This window comes from Arvicanthis niloticus, chromosome 20 (assembly GCF_011762505.2).
Source record: "Arvicanthis niloticus isolate mArvNil1 chromosome 20, mArvNil1.pat.X, whole genome shotgun sequence".
Taxonomy (NCBI): domain Eukaryota; kingdom Metazoa; phylum Chordata; class Mammalia; order Rodentia; family Muridae; genus Arvicanthis; species Arvicanthis niloticus.
This window is the reverse complement of record NC_047677.1, coordinates 45954577-45977085: the sequence shown is the minus strand read 5'-3', so window position 1 is coordinate 45977085 and position 22509 is coordinate 45954577. Positions and strand designations below refer to the sequence as shown.

The following is a 22509-nucleotide window of genomic DNA, read 5'->3' as shown; positions in this document are numbered from 1 at the left end:
TTCTTGCCCCAAAGAGCTCAGGGGCCGCAGAAGCCACTGGGTGTCTTTGATGGGTGGAGCCTGGACTGCAGCTTGGAAACCTGGAGGGAAGTTCTGGGGGTCTAGGAGGTTGGGGTTGGCGTCTGAGTCAGGGCGAGACCTAGCTCCATAGCCATCTCATCATGGAATACAGTTCCCACAGGAACCCGGGATGGGATGGAAGCATCGTGGTTTCTGGAGACAGATAGTTAGTTAATGCTATCTCTGGAGTCCAGCTTGGCAGGCCTGGACACCTCTATTCTGTGGTGTCCAGGAGGCTGAATTGGGAGAATCCTCAGTGTTCTATGCAGAAAGTCAAGAGGAAGGTATGTGTTGGTTGGTGGGAGTCCTGGAAGAGGCAGGGGCATTGTTTCATTCCCGTTAGCCAGTCTCCATGCTGTAAGCCAGTACCTTCTTTCCACTGTTTAGGGAGGTCTCAGAGTCAGGGAGCTGGCACACAGGACAGACTTCAATACCCAATCAGGTTCAGACGGTTCCGGCGTCTGATGCCACCAAAGATGGAGTTAGATACCCATCTACTTACGGAGCCATTTTACTCCAGGCTCGATGCAATGACCGCAGTCAGGTTTGTTGTCTCCCTAGGTCCTTCATTGGTTTTCCCTCACCTCCTTCCAGACCCTCCCCTCTCCCCAGGCAGTTCCTGGGAATGGCACTCACAAGGGGAAAGGCGGGTCCTACCACGCCAATGCTATCTCTGGGGTCCAGCCCGGCAGGCCTGGACACCTCCATTTGTGATACAGGAAACTAATGAGGCTCCTGGTAACCAGCCAAGGAGTGAGACACTTTCATCTAGCGGGTGAAGGACAGCAGCCTCCAGGCAGCCATCTCAGCTTCCCTTGAGGTGTGTGGAGAAGAGGCATCTCTCGAACTTAGCTTGAATCGCTGTGGCTGGGTCCACCGTGTGCACAAGACTCAGCTGTGTTGGAGAGTAAGCCCTTCTGATCAGCTAAGGGCTCGCAGGTCAGCAAGTGGAGACCTGGAATACCGGGTGGGTAAAGGACGGCAGCAGGACTCCTCAAGGTAGACAGCAGAAGGAACCGACAGGCAAGTGTTCATTTCACAGAGTATGCCAGCCAAGGGGAAACTGGCTATAGCTTGATTTGAAGCTGATTAAGAAAAAGGCTGGGGAGACCAGGCTGCTGAGGCTCGGAGGGAACGTGAATTGGGAAGGGGAGGGAGGGGACAGAATGGGAACTTGGCTGGGGCATTAGAGAAATTGAAAGTGGCCAGGGAGGAACCGAAGCCAGTTAGTTACTCAGGACCTGTGTGACAGTTAGTTACTCAGGACCTGTGAGACAGGTGACATGCTGAGAACTGACCTTATGTAACCACACAGAGCTTGTGTCACAGCAGCCTTAGGAGATGAGCTAGGTGGATTTTATTGTTATTTCCTTTGTTGACTGGGTCTCATGTAGTCCAGTCTAGCCATGAACTTTCTATGTAGCCGAGGATCACCCTCAACTTCTGATCCTCCCTCCACTTCATGAGGGCTTGCATCACCCAGTTTATGTGTCTCTGGTAACCAAGACTCGATGCAGCCTTAGGCGAGCACCCCAGCATCCAAGTTACATTCCCTGCTCTTGGTTTTTGTTGTTGTTGACACAGGTTCTGTTATGTAGCCCAGGCTGGCACAAACGCCACGATCCTCCTGACTCTGCTTCCCAAATGCTGCCAGGAAAGGCCAGAGCTATTTGATTTTTCTCTGTGGTTCTGGGGATTAATATAAGGGCTCCAGGCATCTAACCACACCCGTAGCCACCCTCTTTTTACTGACAAAACTTTAAAACTTACATTTATTATTTGTGTGTATGTGTGTTTTAGGGGGTGTGGTTGTAGAAGTCTGAGGACAACTTTCTGGAGTCATCTCTCCTCCCACCATGTGGGTCTCTGGGGTTCGAACTCAGGTCTTCAGACTTGGTTGCAAGCACTTTTACACACTGAGCCGGCTCACTACTTCTTTGTTTTACTTTTTATTTTAGGATGGGGTCTCCCCAAGTTGCCCATACTGCCTTAGTCTGCAGCCCAGGCTTGAACTTGTGATCCCCTTGCCTCAGCCTCCTGAGTACCTGTAAGCCTGTGCCACGGAGCCTCAGACTAATGTCTCTTTTTCTTTCCCTTTCTTTTGTGTATGTGTGGTGCATGTGAGTGTCAGGATATTTGTGACCATGTCCAGGTGCGGAATGGCCAGAGCCAGCCATCGGGTGTCTTCCTCTGGCACTCTCTGGCTTTGTGCCCTAAATCAGGATTCGGTGACCAAACCAGAAGCTTTTCACCTCAGCTATGCCAGCTGGCCATTGGCTCTTGGGATCTGCCTGTGTCTACCCTCCAGTACTGGGGTGTGGGTGAAGACAGCCATAATCTGCTTTTTATCTGGGTGCTGGGGATTCCAATTCAGGTCCTGGTGCTTGCCCTGCAAGGACTCTTACCCCAGGACACCATTTTTTTTTAGCTGTCCTTCCCCCTTCTCTCCCATCCCCATCCCATGCCTGGTTTATGCAGCAAAGGGCTTTGTTTGCACATACTCAGCAGGGGCTCTGACAGAGCCACACCCACAGCCCTGAAGCAGGGGCTTGATCTAGGTAGGCTCCGGCATCCACAGGTGACTCAGTTTCTTAGGGGGAGACGTGGATTCTCAGAGCAGGCACACACGCAGGCACCTGGTCAGGAAAGTGACTATTCCCCCGGCACCCCGGAAGCCAAGCGGAAGTGGAAGACCACTCTATAGCTGCCCCTCAGCCTTCTCACACCATATGTGGCTGTGAGGCCTCAGATACTCTCTTAAATACTGGGACCAAAAGCAATTTGGAAAGGAAAGGGTTTGTCTTTCCTTTCCATCACAGAAGAAATTGGTGCAGAAATTCAAGCAGGGCAGGACCCTGGAGGCAGGGACTGAAGCAGAGGTCATGGAGGGGTGCCGTTTACTGGCTTGCTCCCGGTGGCTTGCCTTCTTATAGCATCTAGGACCATCAGCCGAGGAGTGGTACCACCCTCAGCTGGGCCTTCCTACACCAATCATCAATCAAGAAAATGCCCCAGAGCCTTACCAAAAGCCCATCTGGTGAGGCATTTTCTCAATTGAGATTTCCTCTTGCAAAATGACTCTAGCTTGGGTCAAGTTGACATAAAACAAGCCAGGACAGACACCAAACAAACTCCCAGGTCAGGATCTCTGGGGGAGAGGCTTGGGGACCCTGAAGGACTAGCAGTAAGCTGGCAGGGGAACCTGGCTCCTCTGGCCCCTGTGTAGGAGGAGGGACTCTGACTAGAACTGGCAGGAGAAGTGGAACAGCCTGACTTGGCTGTCTTCTGCTGACACCCTCCCCCACCACCAGTACCTGGAGCATAGGGAACACAGTGCAGGGGATTTCCTCCCCTAATGTTCTTGGTGTGGTGTGTGGCAGACAGGTGTCAGCCCCAAGTTGTTTTTTGGCATCAGAGCCCAGCCCATCCGTCCTTGGCTTGTGCACTCAGAGGGCATGAGGAAGGGACATATTCTAGCTTTCTGTCACTACCCTGCCAGAGAGCTGCCCTGGCCCAGCCCAGGGACAGTTGCTGTTGGTCCCGATCTAGTCCCTCTGTCCTTACAGAGGATTTCGAGGCTAAGGGATGGTGTGGAACTTGTTCAAGTTCCCCAGTTCCTGAGTGGCAGCGGTAGGATCAGAACCCAGACTCTGCATGCGGACAGACCATCCTGTCAGATGGCCATGAACTGACAGACTGACAGACAGACAGACAGACAGACAGACAGACAGCAGCATGGTGCAGGACCTGTGGTAGGGAGACTGACAGTATAGCAGGTGTTCTGAGACAGTTCAGTAGGCCCACCAGGCAGAGTGGGGATCCCTTCTGATAGGTCTCAGACAAAAGCAGGGTGCGGGGTGGTTCGTGTAATTAGACTGACTGTCTCTGGTTCCTGGGTGGCAGAAAGAGTAGGAATTCTGGGGTAGGAATAGGAAAGATGTGAGAGGTGAAGACACACCCTTAGACTCTTCAGGTGGATGTATTTCTCCCTGTAGCAGCGGGGATCCTGGAATTAACCTGTGTGGGTAGAAGGAAAGGAAGGCTGGAGGTACCTGCCTTTACTCTCAGCCCTCAGGAGGCAGAGGCAGAGGCAGGCAGAGCTCTGAGTTTGAGGCCAGCCTGGTCTACAGAGTGAGTTCTAGAACAGCACCAGGGCTACACAGAGAAACCCTGTCTTGAAAGACTGACTCTCTCTTTCTCTCTCTCTCTCTCTCTCTCTCTCTCTCTCTCTCTCTCTCTCTCACACACACACACACACACACACACACACACATGAGGGGGAGAGAGAGGGAGAGAGATGGAGGGAGAGAAGGAGGGAGGGAGAGAGAGAGGGAGAGAGATCAGATGCAGGGACCCACAGTCTAACTTTAGGCAGAGCTCCTGGAATCCTGCTGGGGGGGGGGATTGTAGGAGCCAGAGGAGTCAAGGACCCCCACACACAAGAAAACCCAGTGAATCAACCAACCTGGACACACAGAAGCTCACTGAGACTGAACCAACAACCCAGAAGCCTGCATAGGATTAACCTCTGCATGTATGTTGTGTGTAGCTTGGTGTTTTTGTGGACTCCGGCCAGAGGGAGCAGGGGCTGTTTCTGATGCTTTTCCTGCCTTGGGGACCCTGGTCCTCCTACAGGGTTGTTTGTCCAGCCTTAACATGAAGGGGGCAGGGTGCCTACTCTTATTGTAACTTGATGTGCTATGTTTGGTTGAGATCCCTGGGAGGCCTGCCCTTTTCTGAAGAGAAACAGAGGAGGGGTGAGAGGAAGGGGCTGGGAGGAGAAGGGGGAGGGAAAATTGTAGTCGGGATGATATCATGTATGAGAGAAAAAATTAATAAAAAAAATTTTTTTAAAAGAAGAGAGTCTGCAGGTGGGTATAACCGGAGAGGGTCTGATCTGGATTTAGAATTCCCATTTAGAAGCCTGTTACAAGGTCACAGGGTGGCTCGAGTCAGAATGCCTGACAGCATCCGTGAGCCCACAGGTGGGGTGTGGCCCAGTTAGTCCCTAGCAAACCTAAGTCATTACCCTGAAGTTCTGGGCAACCCCCTTCATGATTTCCGTGGTGAGGACTTTTACAGACAATAGAACCAGGAAAAAAAAAAAAAAAAAAAAAAACTTTGAGTTTTCTTTCCTTAAACAGAAATACCATTGTTTACAGGATTCACCCCGTATGGAGTTGAATGCTACTCTCTACACAGGGCTGCCAGACAGCCAGGAGAGGTGGCTCCGCCTGGCCTTCGCGGGGTTCTGTGGCCTCATCCTGCTCGTGGGGCTGCTGACCAATGGGCTCCTACTGATGGTGGTGGCCGGTGGACCTCGAGCATCTCACCCGCTCTCGGTGCTGACCACTAGCCTCGCGGTGAACGTGATACTCTCCGACCTGCTTTTCGTATCCTTCCTGGTACCTGCCCTGTTGCTGAGCTTCTTACGTCGGGGCTGGTGGCTGGGCCCTGCGGTCTGTACCGCCAGCCAGGCCACCAACACGGCCACCATGTTCTGTACTTTCTACAGCATGGTAGCCTCTGCACTTGTGCGTCACATGGCCATGATCTGGCCCCATGTGGCCCTCCCAGCCGGCCCACGTGCTCGCCTGCTGCTCTGTGGGGCTATGTGGGCACTGGGCTTGGCCACCTCGATGCCCAACTGGCTGTTTCAGCGGGTGACAGTATTAGAGCAGGCAGTGGGTGTCCCTGAGGCCCTGGCCTGCCTTCTGTTGCTCAGCCCACCTCAAACAACCTGCTATTTTACCCTGCTGGGAGCCCTGGCTTTTCTGCCCTGCCTGCTGGGCCTGGGTTGCTCTTTTGGCCACGTGGTCTGGCGCCTTTGCACACGGCCTTTGGGTCCATCATGGGAGAGTGTGCAGGAGCACAGGGTAAACACACAGTTCAGTCTCGTCGTGCTGGTGGTCTTCGTGCTGATGTGGGGACCCTGCTCCGCACTGGGCTATGTGTCTGCTGTAGGCCACCTACCAGCCACGCCACTGGCTTTTGTGGCCTCCAGCCTGTGCACCCTGCTAGCCTATTCCAACTGCGCTGTCAGCCCTGTCCTCTGCTTCTGCCTCTGCCGCCCTTACCGGGTGGGACTCAGGGCCATTTTGCATAGGCCCAGAACAGCCATACTTCCTGAGGTAGTGAGAGATATTTGGCCATGACAGGGACCCTATGCCCTGACAGGGTGGTTGGTGGCAAAGGTCTAACAGGAAGTGGGCTTCAAGGCGGAGAAGAGGAACCTTGGTCATCTACGGCCTGCCTCTCTGCTTTCTCATGGGGCCACAGAGACTGCCTTCCGGCACCAGGGAACAGCACCCATTGGAGTGGCATGGTGACAGCTCACAATCCATGAAGGAACTGTGAAGCTCCCAACCACAAAGTTTTGTGGTCTTGGGTCCCTTCACCTCCCTGTGCTTCATCTGAAAAAAATGGTATGAGGCTCCCACATCTGCACAGGGTGATCCCCCCATTGAACATGCATGACGAGGGGCGGGGATTCGGTGAGCATGTGAGTGACAGGCGTTACCATGACAACGGCACCATCTTATGTTTACCAAGCTGGGCATTTGAAATGAATAGACAAAATGGAGTAGACAGAGGACTACCCTGGGGTTCTTAGAGTCCTGGAGAACCCTTCATCTGCCTTGCCCATCCCCTGCCTACCTCCTTCAGCTCTGTTCCACACACCCTCAGTTTCAGACAGGAACAAAAATAAAGTCCACCTTGGAGCCAGGAGTCTGGGCTTGTGAATTACTGAACCCCACCCTTTCTTCTGTGTGTGGTTTCTTTTTCTAAGGTAAGTGGGAAGGGCCTCTTTCAAGGGCCGCTCCTTCTCAAGGGCCCACCTCTCTCTCCCTCTCACACCCATGTTGGGGAGGCCCCCTTTCCTTATACTCTTTGGATGTGGCCTCAAATTCTATTTTTGGCCCTGGAACCAGGAAAGTTGTGTCCACTGTCATTCTCTAGACAGCTTGTTTAGCGTAGCATTACCCGTTACGCACATACAGCAAGAGTAAGACAGACGGGTGGGGATGGAGAGGGGGGAGGAAAGAGAGGCCCTGACTGTGTGATCAAAAACCTCAGGGACTATTGCGTTGAATCAAGTCAAGGTATTCTCTGCTATAGAACTTTCCAGAGCCTTGGGAGCCCCAAAGGCCACTGACGCTATCCTGGAGAGACTCTGGGAAAGCAGCTGCCTCAGACTTCCATGTCAGGCAATAGTTCTGCAGAACACCTCATGGGTAAGAACCCAGCAGAGAAGTCAGTGTCATGGTGAAGATGCTTTTGATGCTGTGTCTGTTCCCCCAAAGACCTCAGGGGCAACTGCTCATGTCTGGATTCCCCTGCTGGGTACCTATCTCCTCCCTACACTTTCCCATGGCGCCTAAGGAGATGGAAAATAGGCCACTGGTTATGGGAACTTCCCTTCTCTCCAGCCACGACCCTACCCCGTTCCCATTCATGGCGTCATGGGATTCGCAGGGCATCTGATTATAGAGACGGCCGTGAGTCAGCTCTAATTTACCATGAAGTCATCAGAAGTAAACAAGCCCCGAGCTGGAGGGTAATTAGTACCGAATTCCTCTTGGGTACAGCCTGAGAATGGCTGCCTAGAGGGCTGATTGGACAGAGTGCGCAGTTTGTGTGTGCGCGCGCATGCGCGTATCGTTCTTGTTGTCAAGATCCACGTTAGTGATGGCCCTGAACTGTGGAGAGGGACCACGGAAGATGCTTACCATGTTTATAAAGTCACATGAGTACTGCGTGCTTCACCTACAGAGCCTGGCACTGTCACTATTAGTGTACACATGTACCCCTACCTGACACTATGCTGGCCACACCTCCCAGGGGTCATCCGGGATGGGCCAGAGTGCCCCTTAGTGCCACTACTCCCAGACCTTCCAGCTGGCTGGCACTGCTTCTTTGTGGTGGCAGGTTTAGCCCAGAGGGAGACACTGGGGACTGAGCCAAGTGCCTCTGACCCCTGCGCAGGCCTGGAATGGATTCTCAGCAGATGTTTGTTGAGAGATGAAGAAACAGTGATTGACCGTGATAGTGATCCACACATTGGTGAGGTTCGGGTCATGTGCTCCTCTCTCTCACTTCCTCAATGGCTACATCTCTCCAGAGCCAAACTTCAGAGGCCTTGCCGTGAACCACAAGGCCCAGTGCATTCTGGTCCCCGCCCTGACCCCATTGCCTGCCTTCTCTTCCTTGGGTTAGCTCCCATCACATCTGTGTGCTTCCCTCCCGTCAAACACACCAGGCTCCTATCTGGCACCTACTTATCCCAAACTACCAGACTCCTCTTCACCCTGGCATCAGCACGGCTCCCTGCTCATTTCTCTGGGGCTCCCCTCAATGGCCTAGCGCATCTAAAACATCTCTCTACTGGTGTCTGCCCTCATCCTCTCCCCTTTCTCCTGACTCTTACCACTCTCTGAAGCCAGGCTATAGACCCGAGTCCCTGCATGCTTGCTGTCTCTCATGTTGGCGTCCAGGCATTAGCTATGTGCCTGGGTAGGTGAGTGTTCACTGAGGTGAGCAGGAGACATCTCAATGTCACAAGCTGTTCTCGTGACAGCTCTAGTGGGGCTGCATCTAGAACATTCTAGCATACCACTGAGCCTTTGAGGACCAGAAAGGGGATCTAGGCAAGCATGCCTCTGTCACAGTCCCCGACGGCCACAGGCTCTGCTCACATATGATGTTTGCGGGAGGTGGGTTTCATTCCACACACACCCCCCCCATGCTTCGCAGAGTCTGATGGGGGCATGGTTGAACAGGAGAACTGAGGCAGCAGAGACACGCTGGGCAAGTGGCAGAGCTCTTTGCGGAGGAGGAGGGGTCTACTAAAAGAACTGGTTTACTTCAATTTAAGGCAAGTTCCACAGAGACGGTCTCAGACAGGCACAGGACCAGACAGTAAAAACATCACCATCACCATGCATGACAAAGGTGGGTCTGATGGGAGATGCTAGGTGGGGACCCCATGCGGCATAAGGGACACATGCAAGACCTGCCCCAGTGGACAAAGGATGGTGGCCTTTTGCCATCTTCCCACTGCAGGGGCAGGAGCTTTGAAGGGCTGGGGTATGGGGTGACAGGATGCGACAGGGTAACCCCAGAGTCTAGATGGCCTGGGTGTGAATGGTGGTCATGAGGAGGGTATGGGGAGGCTGTGTGTGGAATGGATGTACCCTCAGGATGGCTCAGGGAACACTGGACCATCTGACCAGTCCTGTCATCACAGAGGTGTGGACACTGAGGCCCAGCGAGCAGAGGTTGTGCTGGATGGGGTTCCTGCTAGATGTGGGTGGGACAGGTTGGCACTCAGGGCCCTCTGTCTCTTGTCCCATAACCACTGACAGGCGGAGTGCAGGGGCTAACCCTGTGCCCAGCAGGTGAGTGGCCTCCGGACTGAGCAGGGGACATCTCAATGCTACCTGTGATAGCGCCAGTGACCATTCTAGAACATTCTGGCATACCACTGAGCCTTTGAGGATTGGGGAAGGGGCTCTATCTGCTCACATATGGTGTCCCTAAGAGGGTCACATGCATCCCTGGTAGCCCACTAGCCTGGAGTTTCCTGGAAACAGGACAGGGGATCTCATGGGACTGGGGACACTAGATACTAGGGTAGGAGGGGACAGGAGCTGGAGGAGGCCCAGCTGGGCTGCAAAAATAGGGGAGTCTTGGGGTTGTCTAGCATGGACAAGGGGAGTCCATTCAGCCCCAGAATCTTGTGCACCCCTTGTTTGCTATACCACAGTCCCCTGGATTTGGGTGTGAAGTTGAGTCCAGGAAGTGGGGTGAGGCCCTAATATCCCATTTCCTGCTGGCCCTCCAAGTAGAGTCTGGGAAGTCGACCAGGAGGAGAGTGGGGCCTCAGTCCCTTGCTTCTGTTGGCTTCAGATATTCGTGTGCAGGGGGGACCCAGGAGGTGAGTGGGCTGGAGACTCTGGGGGTGACTGGGCAGGTGCAGCGGGTGGTGGGCGTGGGCGGATGCCTTGTGCCTTCATATAGGACACCAGTTGGTCAGGAATCTCAGCCAGCACATCCCGGGCCAGGCGGGCCATGCTCAGTACGTGGTTGCCGGTGCGGTCCACGTAGTCCCTGAAGGGCACAAACTGAGAAGCAGGAAGATGGGGTCAAGATAAGGCATTTGGGTCCCCTCCCAGAGAGCTACTCTATCCAACCCCCACTTTGTGAATTTCCCCAGGGATGGTCCGTGTCTGCGCTGAGTCCCTCATTTCTACTCCATGGGAGGTCTAGCACTGACCCAAGACCTTCATCTGAGGCTCTAGCAAGGAGAACAGAGGCTCAAGGGATGCTGGGAAAGGCCAACGGGAACATACCTCTTTGCTTCATTTCTCCTTACCACCCCTCTCCAAAAGGGTTCTCTTGGTCTCCTAGGACCCCGACACTTCTCTAAAACCACACCCAATCCACCTTCCTCTCTATGCTGCCAACCTCTGGCTCCTTCCTGTTTCCCTCCCCATAGAATCTTAATTTATCCTCCATGACAAGGGGTCTCCATGCCACCGAAAGGCCATGTGGCACAGACTATAGAAAACCCATGAGCCGGAGCACTTTTGTAGGGCTCTAGATTCTGGAGGGCATCATTCAGGTTAGAAGGGACCTTCATACAGGGCAGGGATGGGTGTGGCTTCATGAGAAGACTGGCCCAGGAAGGGATTCCAGCGTCTGTCCTCCAGATGGCTCTAACATTGGCCTGACAAGAGGGCCTTCCTATCTGATGCACTACAGAAGGACAGGGCTGTCTCACCTGAACGATGTCCCGCTCAGCCAGCTTCCCCCTGGATGAGATCCGAACGTCATCACCGTCCAGTTCCACCATGGCTATAAGGACAAGGGATGTGTGCATGTGACCGACTACATGTATGTCTGTCAGGGCTTGCCTTCCAATCCCAGGCCAGTCCAGGGCTGTAGGCAGCTGACCTGACAGACCTGACGGCTGGAAGGCACCGCAGGTCTATCAGCTTGAAAAGCGGCGGCGGTGCCGCCACCGACTCAAAGCAGCTGCCCGTTTTTTCTCATGGCGCCGCAGACTCAAAGCGGCTGCCCGTTTTTTCTCTCGGTGCCGCTGACTAAAAGCGGCTGCGGCTGCCAGCCGAGAGAAGCAGCGCCCCAGCCTCAAAGCGGCTGACAGGCTGACATTCGCCCGTCAGCCGCTCTGAGGCGACGATCCAAGATGGCGGCTACTCAGGCTCAGGTAGAACTATCAGTGCACTGTGCATGCGCAGTGCACTTAGGAACTTGACTCCAGCCCCTCCCAAATGGGGCATGCAAATGAGGTACAACTAGGGTACCACGAACCTGGCCAATCACCCCCGCCCAGGCGGTGTATGCTAATGAGTATGCTAATGAGTCATTGCAAATTGACCAATCGGACACCTCCATGTGCTTTGCCACGCCCAGGGCTGGGGGTATATAAGCAGCCCGTTCTGGGCATTCAAGTCAGTCTCTCCCAGAAAGCTAAAAGAGCCCTTCCAATAAAGGCTGTTGAGAAGAATCCGGTTTGTCGTGTCTTCCTTGCTGGACAAGCGGGGCGAGACACAGGGCCCTCGCCCCGACACTAAAAACAAGTGGAGACCAAGACCAACATGCAGCTAAAGCCCCTGTTCCTTGTCTGGGATGGGGAGCCCAGCCTCAGGATGAGGCTGAGCCCTGCATGAGTACTAACACACCCTCTCAGAGCACACGAGTCCACCCAGACTGCATGCATGTCTGGGCATGAGCTCCACTGGGTGGGGACGGGATGCCATGGGGTTCTGTAAGAGAGGACAGCTGGGAAGGGGACGCTGGACTCACCATCGAACTCGGCCTGGCCCACGCCAACAATGATGATCGACATGGGGAGTTTGGCAGCCTGGGAAAAGACAGGGGAGGGGCAAAGACCTAGGTGAGGAGGGCAGGGCAAGTGGGGGTGGGGGAAGAATGAAGGGTAGGGGACCCCAAGGAACCCCAAGGGACAGGATAGGGAACAGATCCAAAGAAGGTAAGTTGCTGGGGTGGGAGGGTGTTGGGTTTGCCTGCTTCTGTAAAGCCACCTCCTCCCTCTGGTACAAGGGCTCTTCCATGCTGGGCTCAGGCAGCTGTGTTTGGAGCCCCTTTTATAGGGAAACCATGCGTCAAGGTTAGGGAAGGAAGCTTTCCTCATGCTAACACTCTGCTATCTCCTACATGACAGGCAAGCTGGGGCCTAGGGTGGGTGGCTGAGCGGGTCATAGGCCCAAGGCATCTTCTATTTCTAAACCCCTGTCTAGCATGCTCTCCCAAGTCTCGCCAGTCTCTGTTGAGCAAACAGATGAGTGAGGAAGTTCAAGGAGAGGTTCCCCTTGAGGGAAACATTATGAGGGGCAGGAAAAGAAACCACCCCAGTGTTTCTTTAAAGGAAGCACCCCCAGGTTCTCTTAGGGGTGGGACAAGACGCTTTAGTTCCCCCAAACCGGTGAGAGAGAGAGAGAGAGAGAGAGAGAGAGAGAGAGAGAGAGAGAGAGAGAGCGCCGACCTCCACTCACATTGACAATTGCCTCCTTGGTCTGTGCCATGTCTGAGATGACGCCATCAGTAATGATGAGCAGTACAGAATACTGGGAGCCGTCCTGCACAGCTGCGGCATTCCTGTGGGGGTGGGGTAGGCACACAAAGGTGTGTTCCCGAGCCTCTGGCCCAGGCCCCCTCCCTGAACAAGGCTCCCAAACACTCTGGTAGGAGCTTAAAGGGAGTCTTCTGGGCCTCTTGCTGGAAGGTGAACAGATGGTAAGAGATGCTCTGTTCAGTTCTCCAGTGATGTTCCCTTGGGGCTAGCTGTCCCTCCCGGCTTACCTGGCTACGTGGGTGACGACAGGGGCGAAGTTAGTGGGGCCATAAAGTTGCACAGTGCGCAGGCTGCTGTGGTAGGCCTCCAGGATGCCGTCGATGCCACAGCAGGAGGGGTTCTCCTGGTTGCCGTTCTGGGACAGAGAGGAGGCAGCTGAGCCGGAGTAGGCAGGAGGGTTGTAGAGGCAGGGCTGGGCCCAGGGAGATGGGGGAGGGGTGCAGGTAGCGGCAGGGCATAATTGCCTTTAGCTCAGACCCCCAACTCAAGTAGGTGGCCAAGCCTATGGAGCTTACTCAGAAAGTATTTAGGCCAAAGCCAAGAACTAGAAACCCCCTTGCTCAGCCAGCCCATGGTGGAGGTGAAGGCAGGAGGATCTCTGACTTTGAGGCCAGCCTGGTCTACAGATTGAGTTCCAGGACAGCCAGGGCGACAGAGAAACCCGGTCTTGAAAAACCAAAACCAAACCAAACCAACCAACCAACCAAACAAAAGACCACCCCACCCCCCCATCCCACTCCCCTCCTTGTTCCCAGCCTGGGACCTCCTACCAGCGGGAACTCGTGGGACACCCTGCCATCCGGGGGCAGCTTGGCCCCGAAGCCCAGGGCAGGGAACATCTTGTCACTGTCGTAATGCTGGATGATCTCCCCAACGGCGGTCAGTGCCAGCGCGTAGGCGTTCAGCTGGTAGGGACTCATGTAGTGCAGGGACGTGGACTGCGAGGGGTTCCCTGCAACACAGGACATGAGGACATCTGCCAAACTGGATGGACGCCATGAGTCCCTCTGACTGTTTACCCTTGAACCTTCTATCACACCCTCCATTCGGTCTTGGTTCAGCAATCAACAGAGTGACTGCCCAACCCTTGGAACAGATCCAAAATCCCACTTCCTTCTCGAAGTCAGCACCATCCAGTGTACAGGACAGCAGCAGCCGCCTCAGGGCTCCGGCCTGCCCTGCCCTCACCTACAGTCCATGCCTGCCAGAGTCCACTCCAAGGCCAGATCCTCTGCTTGAAGCATCCTGAGGCCTCATCATGAGGCCTCTTCGCTCTAACTTTGGTTCTATGAACCCGAAAGCCTTCTCTGGCAGGTAATTTCCTCTGAATTAATGCATTCCACCTCAGAGAGAAGTTCCCAAAGACTCACGAGGCACAGGAAGTCCCTTTTAAACTGTCTGCAAAGCCGGGCAGTGGTGGCACACGCCTTTAATCCCAGCACTTGGGAGGCAGAGACAGGCGGATTTCTGAGTTCGGCTTTCTGAGTTCGAGGCCAGCCTGGTCTACAGAGTGAGTTCCAGGACAGCCAGGGCTACACAGAGAAACCCTGTCTCGAAACCCCCCTCTCCAAAAAAACCAAAAACAAAAACAAAAACAAAAAAACCCAAAAAACCAAAAAACTGTCTGCAAGCTGTGCAGAGAGCCCTGGGGTTCCAGCTTTCCCGGGTTGTCACACAACACTGAGGTGGCTTTCAGTCACCCGTGTTCCTGCGGTAACTCCTCTCATGCTCCTATAAGCGAGCCCAGGGAAATCATAGCTTCACCACACTGGGCTTTGGTGGTATCTGTGCTTTTGTCTGTTGCTGGTTTCCCATCTGGGGTGCATTGATGTTTGCTTACATCTCCCTAGGAATAGTGTCATACAACAGGAAGAGAAGGAAGTACTGGGGACCTGGCTCAAAGCCAAGCCGTCCACCACAGCCCAAAGAGGCCCACCCTGCCCCCTCCTGCCCCCACTCACCGTTAGAGGCAGTGAAGTCGATGGCCACGGTGAAATTGATCTGCGTCCTAAAGAGGAAAAGACCTAGAGTCACCGGGATGGGGGTGGGGATGGGTGGTGGGCAGCGCCAGGCAAGAAGCCACTAGGCATCCATGTTTGTCAGGCATGTGGCTTCGGTAAAGCTACTTGTGTGCAAGCTCTCTGAAGCTGAGATGGTTGCCACCAGTCGTGCCCCCCTGCGGGGCCTCTGCGGGCATCGGAGGGGAGCATTCCAGAACACACAGGAGCTGATTATGTTGTGCTGGCACGCACGATTCTACGGGCCGCTGTCCCTTCCTCTCTGAACCTGGCCTCCTCTGTGCCCACTTGAGCAGGTGGGGTCAGAGCTCACTGGGCTTCTGGTTCAAATTCAGATTAATGGTTAAAACATGACAGAGTCAAACTCCACGCTAAGCACCTTGAGAGGGAAGAACATGACACTACCCACAATGCTGTCTGGCCAAAAACCCAACCCAGAACCTGGGCGGCTGATCTTCTGCAGCTCTCTCTGCTAGCGCTCTCTCTCTCTCTCTCTCTCTCTCTCTCTCTCTCTCTCTCTCTCTCTCTCTCTCTGTGTGTGTGTGTGTGTGTCTGTGTGTCTGTGTGTCTCTGTCTTTACTTGGTTTTGAGATGGGGTTTCAGCAGGCAGCTCTGGCTAGCCTAGAACTTGCTATGTCACCAGGGTGGTCTTGAACTCTCGGAAATCCTTCCACCTTCGCCTTTCGATTGCTTGGATCAAAGGTGTGCACCACCACACCCAGTCTCTAAGTTCTGACGGAAAATACAGGTGACAGAGTGGGAGAACGGCAGAGGAAGCTCATTATAATTCCTTCTGGGTTCAGCGGGCAGGGGAGGGAAGCCAGGATCTCCAGACAGCCACCTCCTGCCTGGACACATTCCCTCTGCTGCCTAGCTCCCGGATGTGCATGGTGTTTTAGCAGCCCCCTGCCTCAGTCATGACCATTCCGTGATTCAGCTTCTACCCCATCCAGCCCCACAGGGACACAGCCGAGGAGGCTAGGGTGACTAAATCAGCCAGGTCGCCACTCAGGTGGGTGCAAAATGGAGATAAGGGCTCAGTCTCGCCTACTATGTAAATTAGGAGTGCTATGCAAATGAAGCGGAGAACAAAATGCAGCTTGTTTGAAGATTGCCAGGTGCTGGGAAGATGAAGGTTGGCTGCTTAATGGAATAAAGAAGAGAGAGTTTTTGGTTTAGGGCTTTCTTTCTTTCTTTCTTTTTTTTTTTTTTTTTTTTTTTTTTTTTTTTTTTTGGTTTTTCGAGACAGGGTTTCTCTGTATAGCCCTGGCTGTCCTGGAACTCACTCTGTAGACCAGGCTGGCCTCGAACTCAGAGATCCGCTTGCCTCTGCCTCCCAAGTGCTGGGATTAAAGGCGTGCGGCACAGCCCCAGCTTTTCTTTCTTTCTTTAATGCAAGGAATGTGCTTTATCCCTGAGTGGCTCTCACTGCTTTGCAAAGGCAGCCATAGTGGATCCATGAGGAGAGGCTAGAGGAGGCTTTTGGGTACCCAGAGGGAGTGTGTGTGTGTGTGTGTGTGTGTGTGTGTGTGTGTGTTCTGGAGGCAGAAGAAGGGCTTGCAACCTTGAGGCTGTAAATTCAAGAGATGAAGGAGCAGAGTCATGGAAAAGTGAGCTGTGTCCCAGGACAGCTGCCCCTCTGTGCCCTGGAGACTGGGACAGCCAGGTGCCTGCAGGGCTGGGATGCGCCCTGGGTAGCTGCCCTGCCTGTCTCCTCTCAGGCAGGTGCAGTCATCCCTCGCCTGCACCTGTGGGCTCCTGGCTGCCCACGCCCTGACCTGGCGGCTGCCTGCAGGGAGTGTACCAGGGAGCCCCCTCTTTGGAATCAGGCCATTTCTAGTAAGCTCTTGGCTGAGGCAGCCTGGCTGTGCTGCCTTCGATGGCCTGGAAGTCACCCCACGCAGTTCCTTTTGCTCTTTCAGCTTGGAGTTGGGTACCTTATGTCCCTGGGACTGTCCCCTAATGTCTCCTACAGGTCCCTGCCCCACACTCACTCACCAGGAGCAATACCCACAGAGAGAACATGACTCACAGTAACTCAGAAAATCTAAGGCAAACAGGGACCCAGAACCTCCATCTCCTGATGTCTGTCCAGAGTTCTTTCTACCTCTTTGTCACGGAGTCCCTACCTCCATCAGGCCCTATCTCTGCTCAGGAATCCCACACGACCCGGGGAAGGTCTTCTGGGCCTAGAATCCAGAGGTAAGCAGGGTTCTCAGCTCTAAGGTGGAGAGCCCAGTGTCAGGCTCCAGTTGGGGCCTCGTGGGGCACGCTCTGGTTACATGGTATGGAGCCCTGCCCTCTCCCCGGGGTGGGGAGGCCAGGCCCTGTTTCTCTCACCCTCCTTTGATGTAATCCAGGAAGGTACTCTCTGACTCTACCGCAAAAGAAAGCAGGGTGACCTGGGAAAGAAAGGGAGCGTTAGTGGAGAGCCCTGGGGATGGCCAGGTCACACTTTGCCTGCGGACCATTTTCAGATGCTGGTCTTCCCCCCCCCCCCAACCCCCGACCCCTGGCCCCCATGCCTGTGGCAATCCCACAGAGGACATTTGTCCCTATTTTACAGTCTGGGAAACTGACCTTCCAAGGCAGCTGCCAGGATGAGCCACAGTGGGGATATGAGCCTAGTATGTCTGAATCCAGAACCTCCATGACTTTCATGCTGAGACAGGGTCTCACATAGCCCAAGCTGCCCTAGAATTCCCTATAGCCGAGGATGACCTTGAACCATGTTTTAACCACATTTAACTTAACTTCTGGTGCAAACCCAATTGCTGAAGCACGGGGCTCAGTCTAAGGGCCCAGGCATTCTTCAAGTGGGCCCTGGGGGAACCCAGAGCCCTGGCCTGCAGTTTAGAGAGCTGAGGAATCTTCCTGATGTGGATCCAGCCTCTTGTCAATGCCTGTGTCTCTGACTGGCATGGACCCGGCGCTTCTGTCTCTGAACTGTTCTCTTCTCTGGCCTTGCCTGTCATGCCCCCTTCTGGGGTGCTGTTCAGCCTCTACCCCATCCTTTCCCACAGGCGCCTCCTACTCAGGATACCTCTCCTACTTGAAGCCTCCTGCCTTCTGCCCCTCAAGAGACTTTAGCAAAGGTTCTGTCCACATAGGCAGCCTGTCACAAAGAATTCTGGGTCACGAAGAGGAGGAAGAGAAAGGCACCTGAAAGGAGGGAGCCCTGAGATCAAGGCCTCCCTGTTGGTGTGGTCTAATTAATTTACCAGCACATCAGCTCAGCTAGGCCCAGCTGTGACAAAGTTGAAGTCCCTCAACAAGAAGAACGGGACACAAGAAAGTCTGTGTGCAGTGGGCCCAGAGCCACACCCAGGGGCTCAGTGTGCCAAGCACCTGAGAGGCCCATGAACCTCTTCCCAGGGGTGGTGGCTCAGCCAACCAGAAAGAGCTGCAAGAGAAGCCAAGGTGGAGCCCGGACTGAAGACAACCAGAGTTTCTCATCCAGTCCAGATGACCAGACCCCCACTCTGGCCAGTGCGAGCTTCTGAGTTTGACAATGGAACTTTGGGGAACTTTATGTATCTCCTCCCATGAGTACCCCCACAGCAGGGATGGCCCCACCCCACCCCAGACCCTGGGAGGCCTGTGCTGTTACTAACTCCATGTGTGGCCTGGAATAGATTCCTTCTCTTCATTTCTAGGAAGACTGGGCAAGATGAATGATTTTGAGACCTTTTTTCATTTTGGTTGTACATCTGAAGAGCTGCCAGTCTGGGGAGGTCCTGCCTCCTCTGGGGCACTTAGGATGTGTGTGTGGGAATTACCCAGGTCTATTGGCAAAGACTGGGTGTGCTGCTATTGTGAACGGGGAAGGCCTGGGAGCCCAGGGCACTGGCCAAACACATGCTGTTTCCACCTGGAGGACACTGCAGCTAGGGACATCGATTTGTCCAGGTCCCCGTGTGTGAAGCAGCCGCACACAGAAAAGCCATGGTTGGTTTCTCCTATGCATGAGCAGAGTATGGGACAACCACAGGCTTGCCCTCCATAGGTCTGTCACCACCCTGAGTGCTGGCTCCATTTTACAAGTGGGGTTCCTCCTAGGAGGATGGGATTCAGGTAGAGATCCTTGAGATCTCTTCTGAGCCTAGTGGCTACATTACTTGACAGGGACACCTGTCTCAGGAATAAGGGTTGGGGGAGGGGACAGAGGGCGCAAACCCAGGTACATTTGCACTGCAAATATACTGAGCCATTCTAGAACAGCACTGGGGCTCTGCCCCAGGGCCTTTGCATATGCTGTTTTTGAGGGCTGGGTCTCTTTCTTAGACATTCTCAATATCTGATTGATTCTGTATCACCTTCCCCCACAGCTCTTGAATCACTTTGAAGTGTGTACATGTACCAAATAACTCTGTCTCCCCCTACTACAGACATTAGGGACCTGGGTCTACTGTTTCCTGGCTGTTTCGTTCACCCGTATGGCCCTGCTGAGAGCCCAGTACATATTTGCTGAATGCTAAAATGTCCAGCCAACCAGCTCCCACAGATCAAGAACCAACATCATCTCCGGTGGTAACAGTTACGCAGCGGCAGCGCCTATTCCCACCCACGCGGGACGAAAGGCGGCGCTGACTCCTGCATGACTCCTAGCTGTGTAACCTTGGCTGAGTCACTTCCCAGCCTCAGCTCCTCTCCGTGACAGTGGATGCCAGTGTGGCCTCTCACAATGCCCAGTTCCTGGGGATTCCCCACACGCGCATCGGCTTCTCCTTCCTGCAGAGATTCCCCCAGGCTGAAGGCTTTCTGCTACCTACTCACCTAGGCGGGACCCCTGCCCTCCAGCCTAGCTTTTGACTCAGGACAATGCCCCTCCACTACGACAGGGGGCGCTACTCACCGTGCCAGAATTCACATATTTCTTTTTCTTCATTTTCTTTTTTGGATTTATCACCTGTAGGGAAAAGCAACTACTGTTCAAAAGCAGTCGGGGCAGGGTCAGGGCTCCCAGCAGACCTGGGTGTGGCTTGGGCAGCAGCTCAGCAGGGTATGGGTGTGACCGCAGTTTGGGAAGGGCTTTGCCAGGCTCTGTGAGATGCTGGCACCTGGGCATCCTCATTAACCCTGAGTCTCAGTACCCAACACACTGGAGACAGTTTCTTAGCTTTGTCTCTACCCTTAAACTTGCCCAGAGCGGTCAGGTGTTGTAAGACAACTCTGCCCACGCCTGCCTGTGCTGGCTGGGCCACTCTTTCACCCCATACACTCACAATCCTGCCTTCCTAATCCTCCCTTGGGCTCCCACTCAGAGATGCTCTGAGCCTCTGAGTCTGGCTCTGGGCTGCCACCTTGACCCATAGTAGGAAGCTTCCAAACCAAACCATTACAGGGCTCCGCACAGTAGGCTCAGTAAAGACTCAGGATGTCTCTGCTCCCCACTAGTGACAACTGGGGTGACACCCTTTACCCTTGACATCTGGTAAAGTCTGTAGGTGGTTGTCACCACTGGGAGAGAGGGGGAGAGGTCATGATGCTGCCTCAGAGCAGTGACCCAGAGTAGATCTTGTTACCAGTGTTGGAGAAGCCCTGGAGCTGGGGGGAGGGCCATCTTGTCATGGTGAGCCACGCTGTATGACCACCACACTGCACGACCACACTGCATGGCCACGCTGCATGGCCACGCTGCACTGAGCTCTCTGTTCCTATGTTCAACATGAGAGATCTGGGCTTTCTCTGGTGTGCAATCAACAGAGCAAGGTTGTTCCCTCCTGTCATCACCTACTGGCTGCTCTTGAACTCAGATCCCCTCTCCCACATGACATATGCCTCCCTTGGGGGCCTTTGCTATGTCTTTTTGCTTATTTAAGACAGGGTTTCCTACGTAGCTCTGGCTGTCCTGGAACTTGCTCTGTAGACGAGGCTGGCCTCGAACTCAGAGATCCAACTGCCTCTGCCTCCCAAGCGCTGGCATTAAAGACATGTGTTACCACCTCCCTGCATTCCCTCCCTATGTCTTTAACTGCAGTGTCTTTGGTCTAACAAGGACTGATACCCACTTCGGAGATGAAGGAAACCAGGACACAGAGAGGCCAGGTGATTTGCTTCAGGTCACACAGCCATCTGGGTAGACATAGGAAGAAAAACCTTTCTCCAGGCCAGCGGTGCATACATATGGGGCTGTCACCTTGATGGATGAGTGACAAGTTCAAATGGGAGGGCTGGCATAATGCTCAGGTGGGGACTGAGGCCATGTCTGAGACACTGAACCTCCCGAAGTGCCTCTCTAGCCATAGGGCAGCCTTCTCTAATAACATCCTTGGCTCCTGGCTGACAGGCAGATGGGCAGAGTTGCAGACTCAGCATTAATGTTTGCCCAGTTGGGTTTATTTGGGGTTTGAACAACTGAAACCAACTGTATCTCCGACCTCTGCTTCACGGTCTCCCTTTCACAGAGTGGAGCCAGCACACTGCGGTTTAGGGGTATGGATTTCTTTATAATACCTCTTGGACTCATTTTATTTCACTTTCTGTTTTTGAGACAGGGTCTCACTGTGTAGTCTAGGCTGGCTTGAGGTCACATTCCCCTGCCTCTGCTTCCTGAGTGGTGGGGACCACAGACACACACAACCAGGCCCGACACATTTCTTTGAAGCCTTCAGTGTTATCTTTAAATTGACGTGTAGTCACTCACACTTCCGCTCTTTGAACCTACTCTTTTATGTTAAAGCAACCGTTGGCATCAGATCTGAGTGAAGTGGACAGTGAGTTAGCACCCTGTCTGCTCTGAGCTCTCCTGGGACTTCCCAGAACCTCCCCCATCCTAGCCTCTCTAGCCACAAGTGGCTGCCAAGCTCCACGCAGGGACACAGCTCCCCCTAGGGACACTACAAGGAACTGGCCCCCTCCACTAGGCTACCGTTCTCCAATTTTGAAATCTGGTTTCACGTTTACTAGGCTGCTGAGAATGCAGAATGAACCAGCCTATCTCTGAGAATCCCATGGTCTTGAAAAGGCCCCAGGCACAACCTTGGGAAGAACGGTGTGTGGTTAGAGACTTGCAAAGGTGATAACTTCCTTGAGGGGACATTTGAGAAAGCCTCTAGGGACCATATTGATGAGAAGTGGGACCATATCGACTCAGAAGAGTCCTTGGGGGGAGGCAGCTGCGGAAATGAGGCCATATGGAGAACAACAGCTTCAGAGGGCAGCTCGGTGCCCGGACAGGCATGTACCATGTCTCTCTTTACAGAAGAAACATATTCCCCTTTGCAGGCCGGTGGGGCTCAGTTGTGGTGACATGCACAGCAATGGGGTCAGGTTAAATACTCAGTGCCAGCTTTGAGCAGAGATCGGCTTTAACATTAGTGTGTGTGGGGGGGTGAAGTTCATTTCAAGGCAACACAGAGTTTCAGAGCAGCAGTCGGGCCACACCCAGAGCATTCTGGTCACTGTGGAGCTTACAAGAGACTAGAATACTATTGCAAAGCCCCACAGCACGCAGAGGATGGTAGTGGATGGGGACTGGGGAGCTCTCAGGAAGCCGAGGGTAGTACTGTGTGGTGATGGCCCTGAGGGGCTGGAGACCGGAGGCTGTCAGGAGGACAGCAGTGCTTGAAGAAGCCCAGAGGCCGAGTCATTCATTCTTTAGCAGGGGATGGGTCCCGGGAGGGGCCCACACACAGCTAGTTTAGAAGTGTGTCCCGACAGGGTGGCTCCAGGGTTTCGGATGGGGTGTTGACTGGTGAAGACCTTCTTCACACTCCTGACTCTAGAAAGGGCTTCCTGGGCCCACTTGGCCTCCTAGCAACACCCCTGGGGTCCAAAGCTGCCTGGGGGGGCAGAGGGGCTATAGAAGCT

General features: G+C 54.0%; 2 protein-coding genes across 6 annotated transcripts in view; one reads left to right on the top strand and one right to left on the bottom strand.

Moving 5' to 3' along the window:
• Window positions 1–781: 781 nt before the first annotated feature.
• LOC117724258 (allatostatin-A receptor-like) lies at window positions 782–7840 on the top strand. Its single transcript, XM_076917183.1, has one exon. It carries the CDS (start codon window positions 5115–5117, stop codon window positions 6213–6215), a length of 1101 nt encoding a protein of 366 aa, XP_076773298.1. The 5' UTR covers window positions 782–5114; the 3' UTR covers window positions 6216–7840.
• A 1062-nt stretch (window positions 7841–8902) lies between these two features.
• The window catches only part of Cpne5 (copine 5), a 79911-nt gene continuing 66304 nt past the window's right edge, over window positions 8903–22509 (bottom strand). For all 5 annotated transcript variants that reach the window (XM_076917181.1, XM_034524814.2, XM_034524815.2 and 2 more), the window contains 9 exons: window positions 19553–19606; window positions 17038–17099; window positions 14641–14687; window positions 13450–13631; window positions 12907–13034; window positions 12600–12702; window positions 11890–11947; window positions 10844–10917; window positions 8903–10184 (listed from right to left, as the gene is read on the bottom strand). In XM_076917181.1, the coding sequence (XP_076773296.1) occupies window positions 9966–10184; window positions 10844–10917; window positions 11890–11947; window positions 12600–12702; window positions 12907–13034; window positions 13450–13631; window positions 14641–14687; window positions 17038–17099; window positions 19553–19606 (927 nt within the window). In that variant the 3' untranslated portion in view covers window positions 8903–9965. The remainder of the gene's footprint in view (window positions 10185–10843; window positions 10918–11889; window positions 11948–12599; window positions 12703–12906; window positions 13035–13449; window positions 13632–14640; window positions 14688–17037; window positions 17100–19552; window positions 19607–22509) is intronic.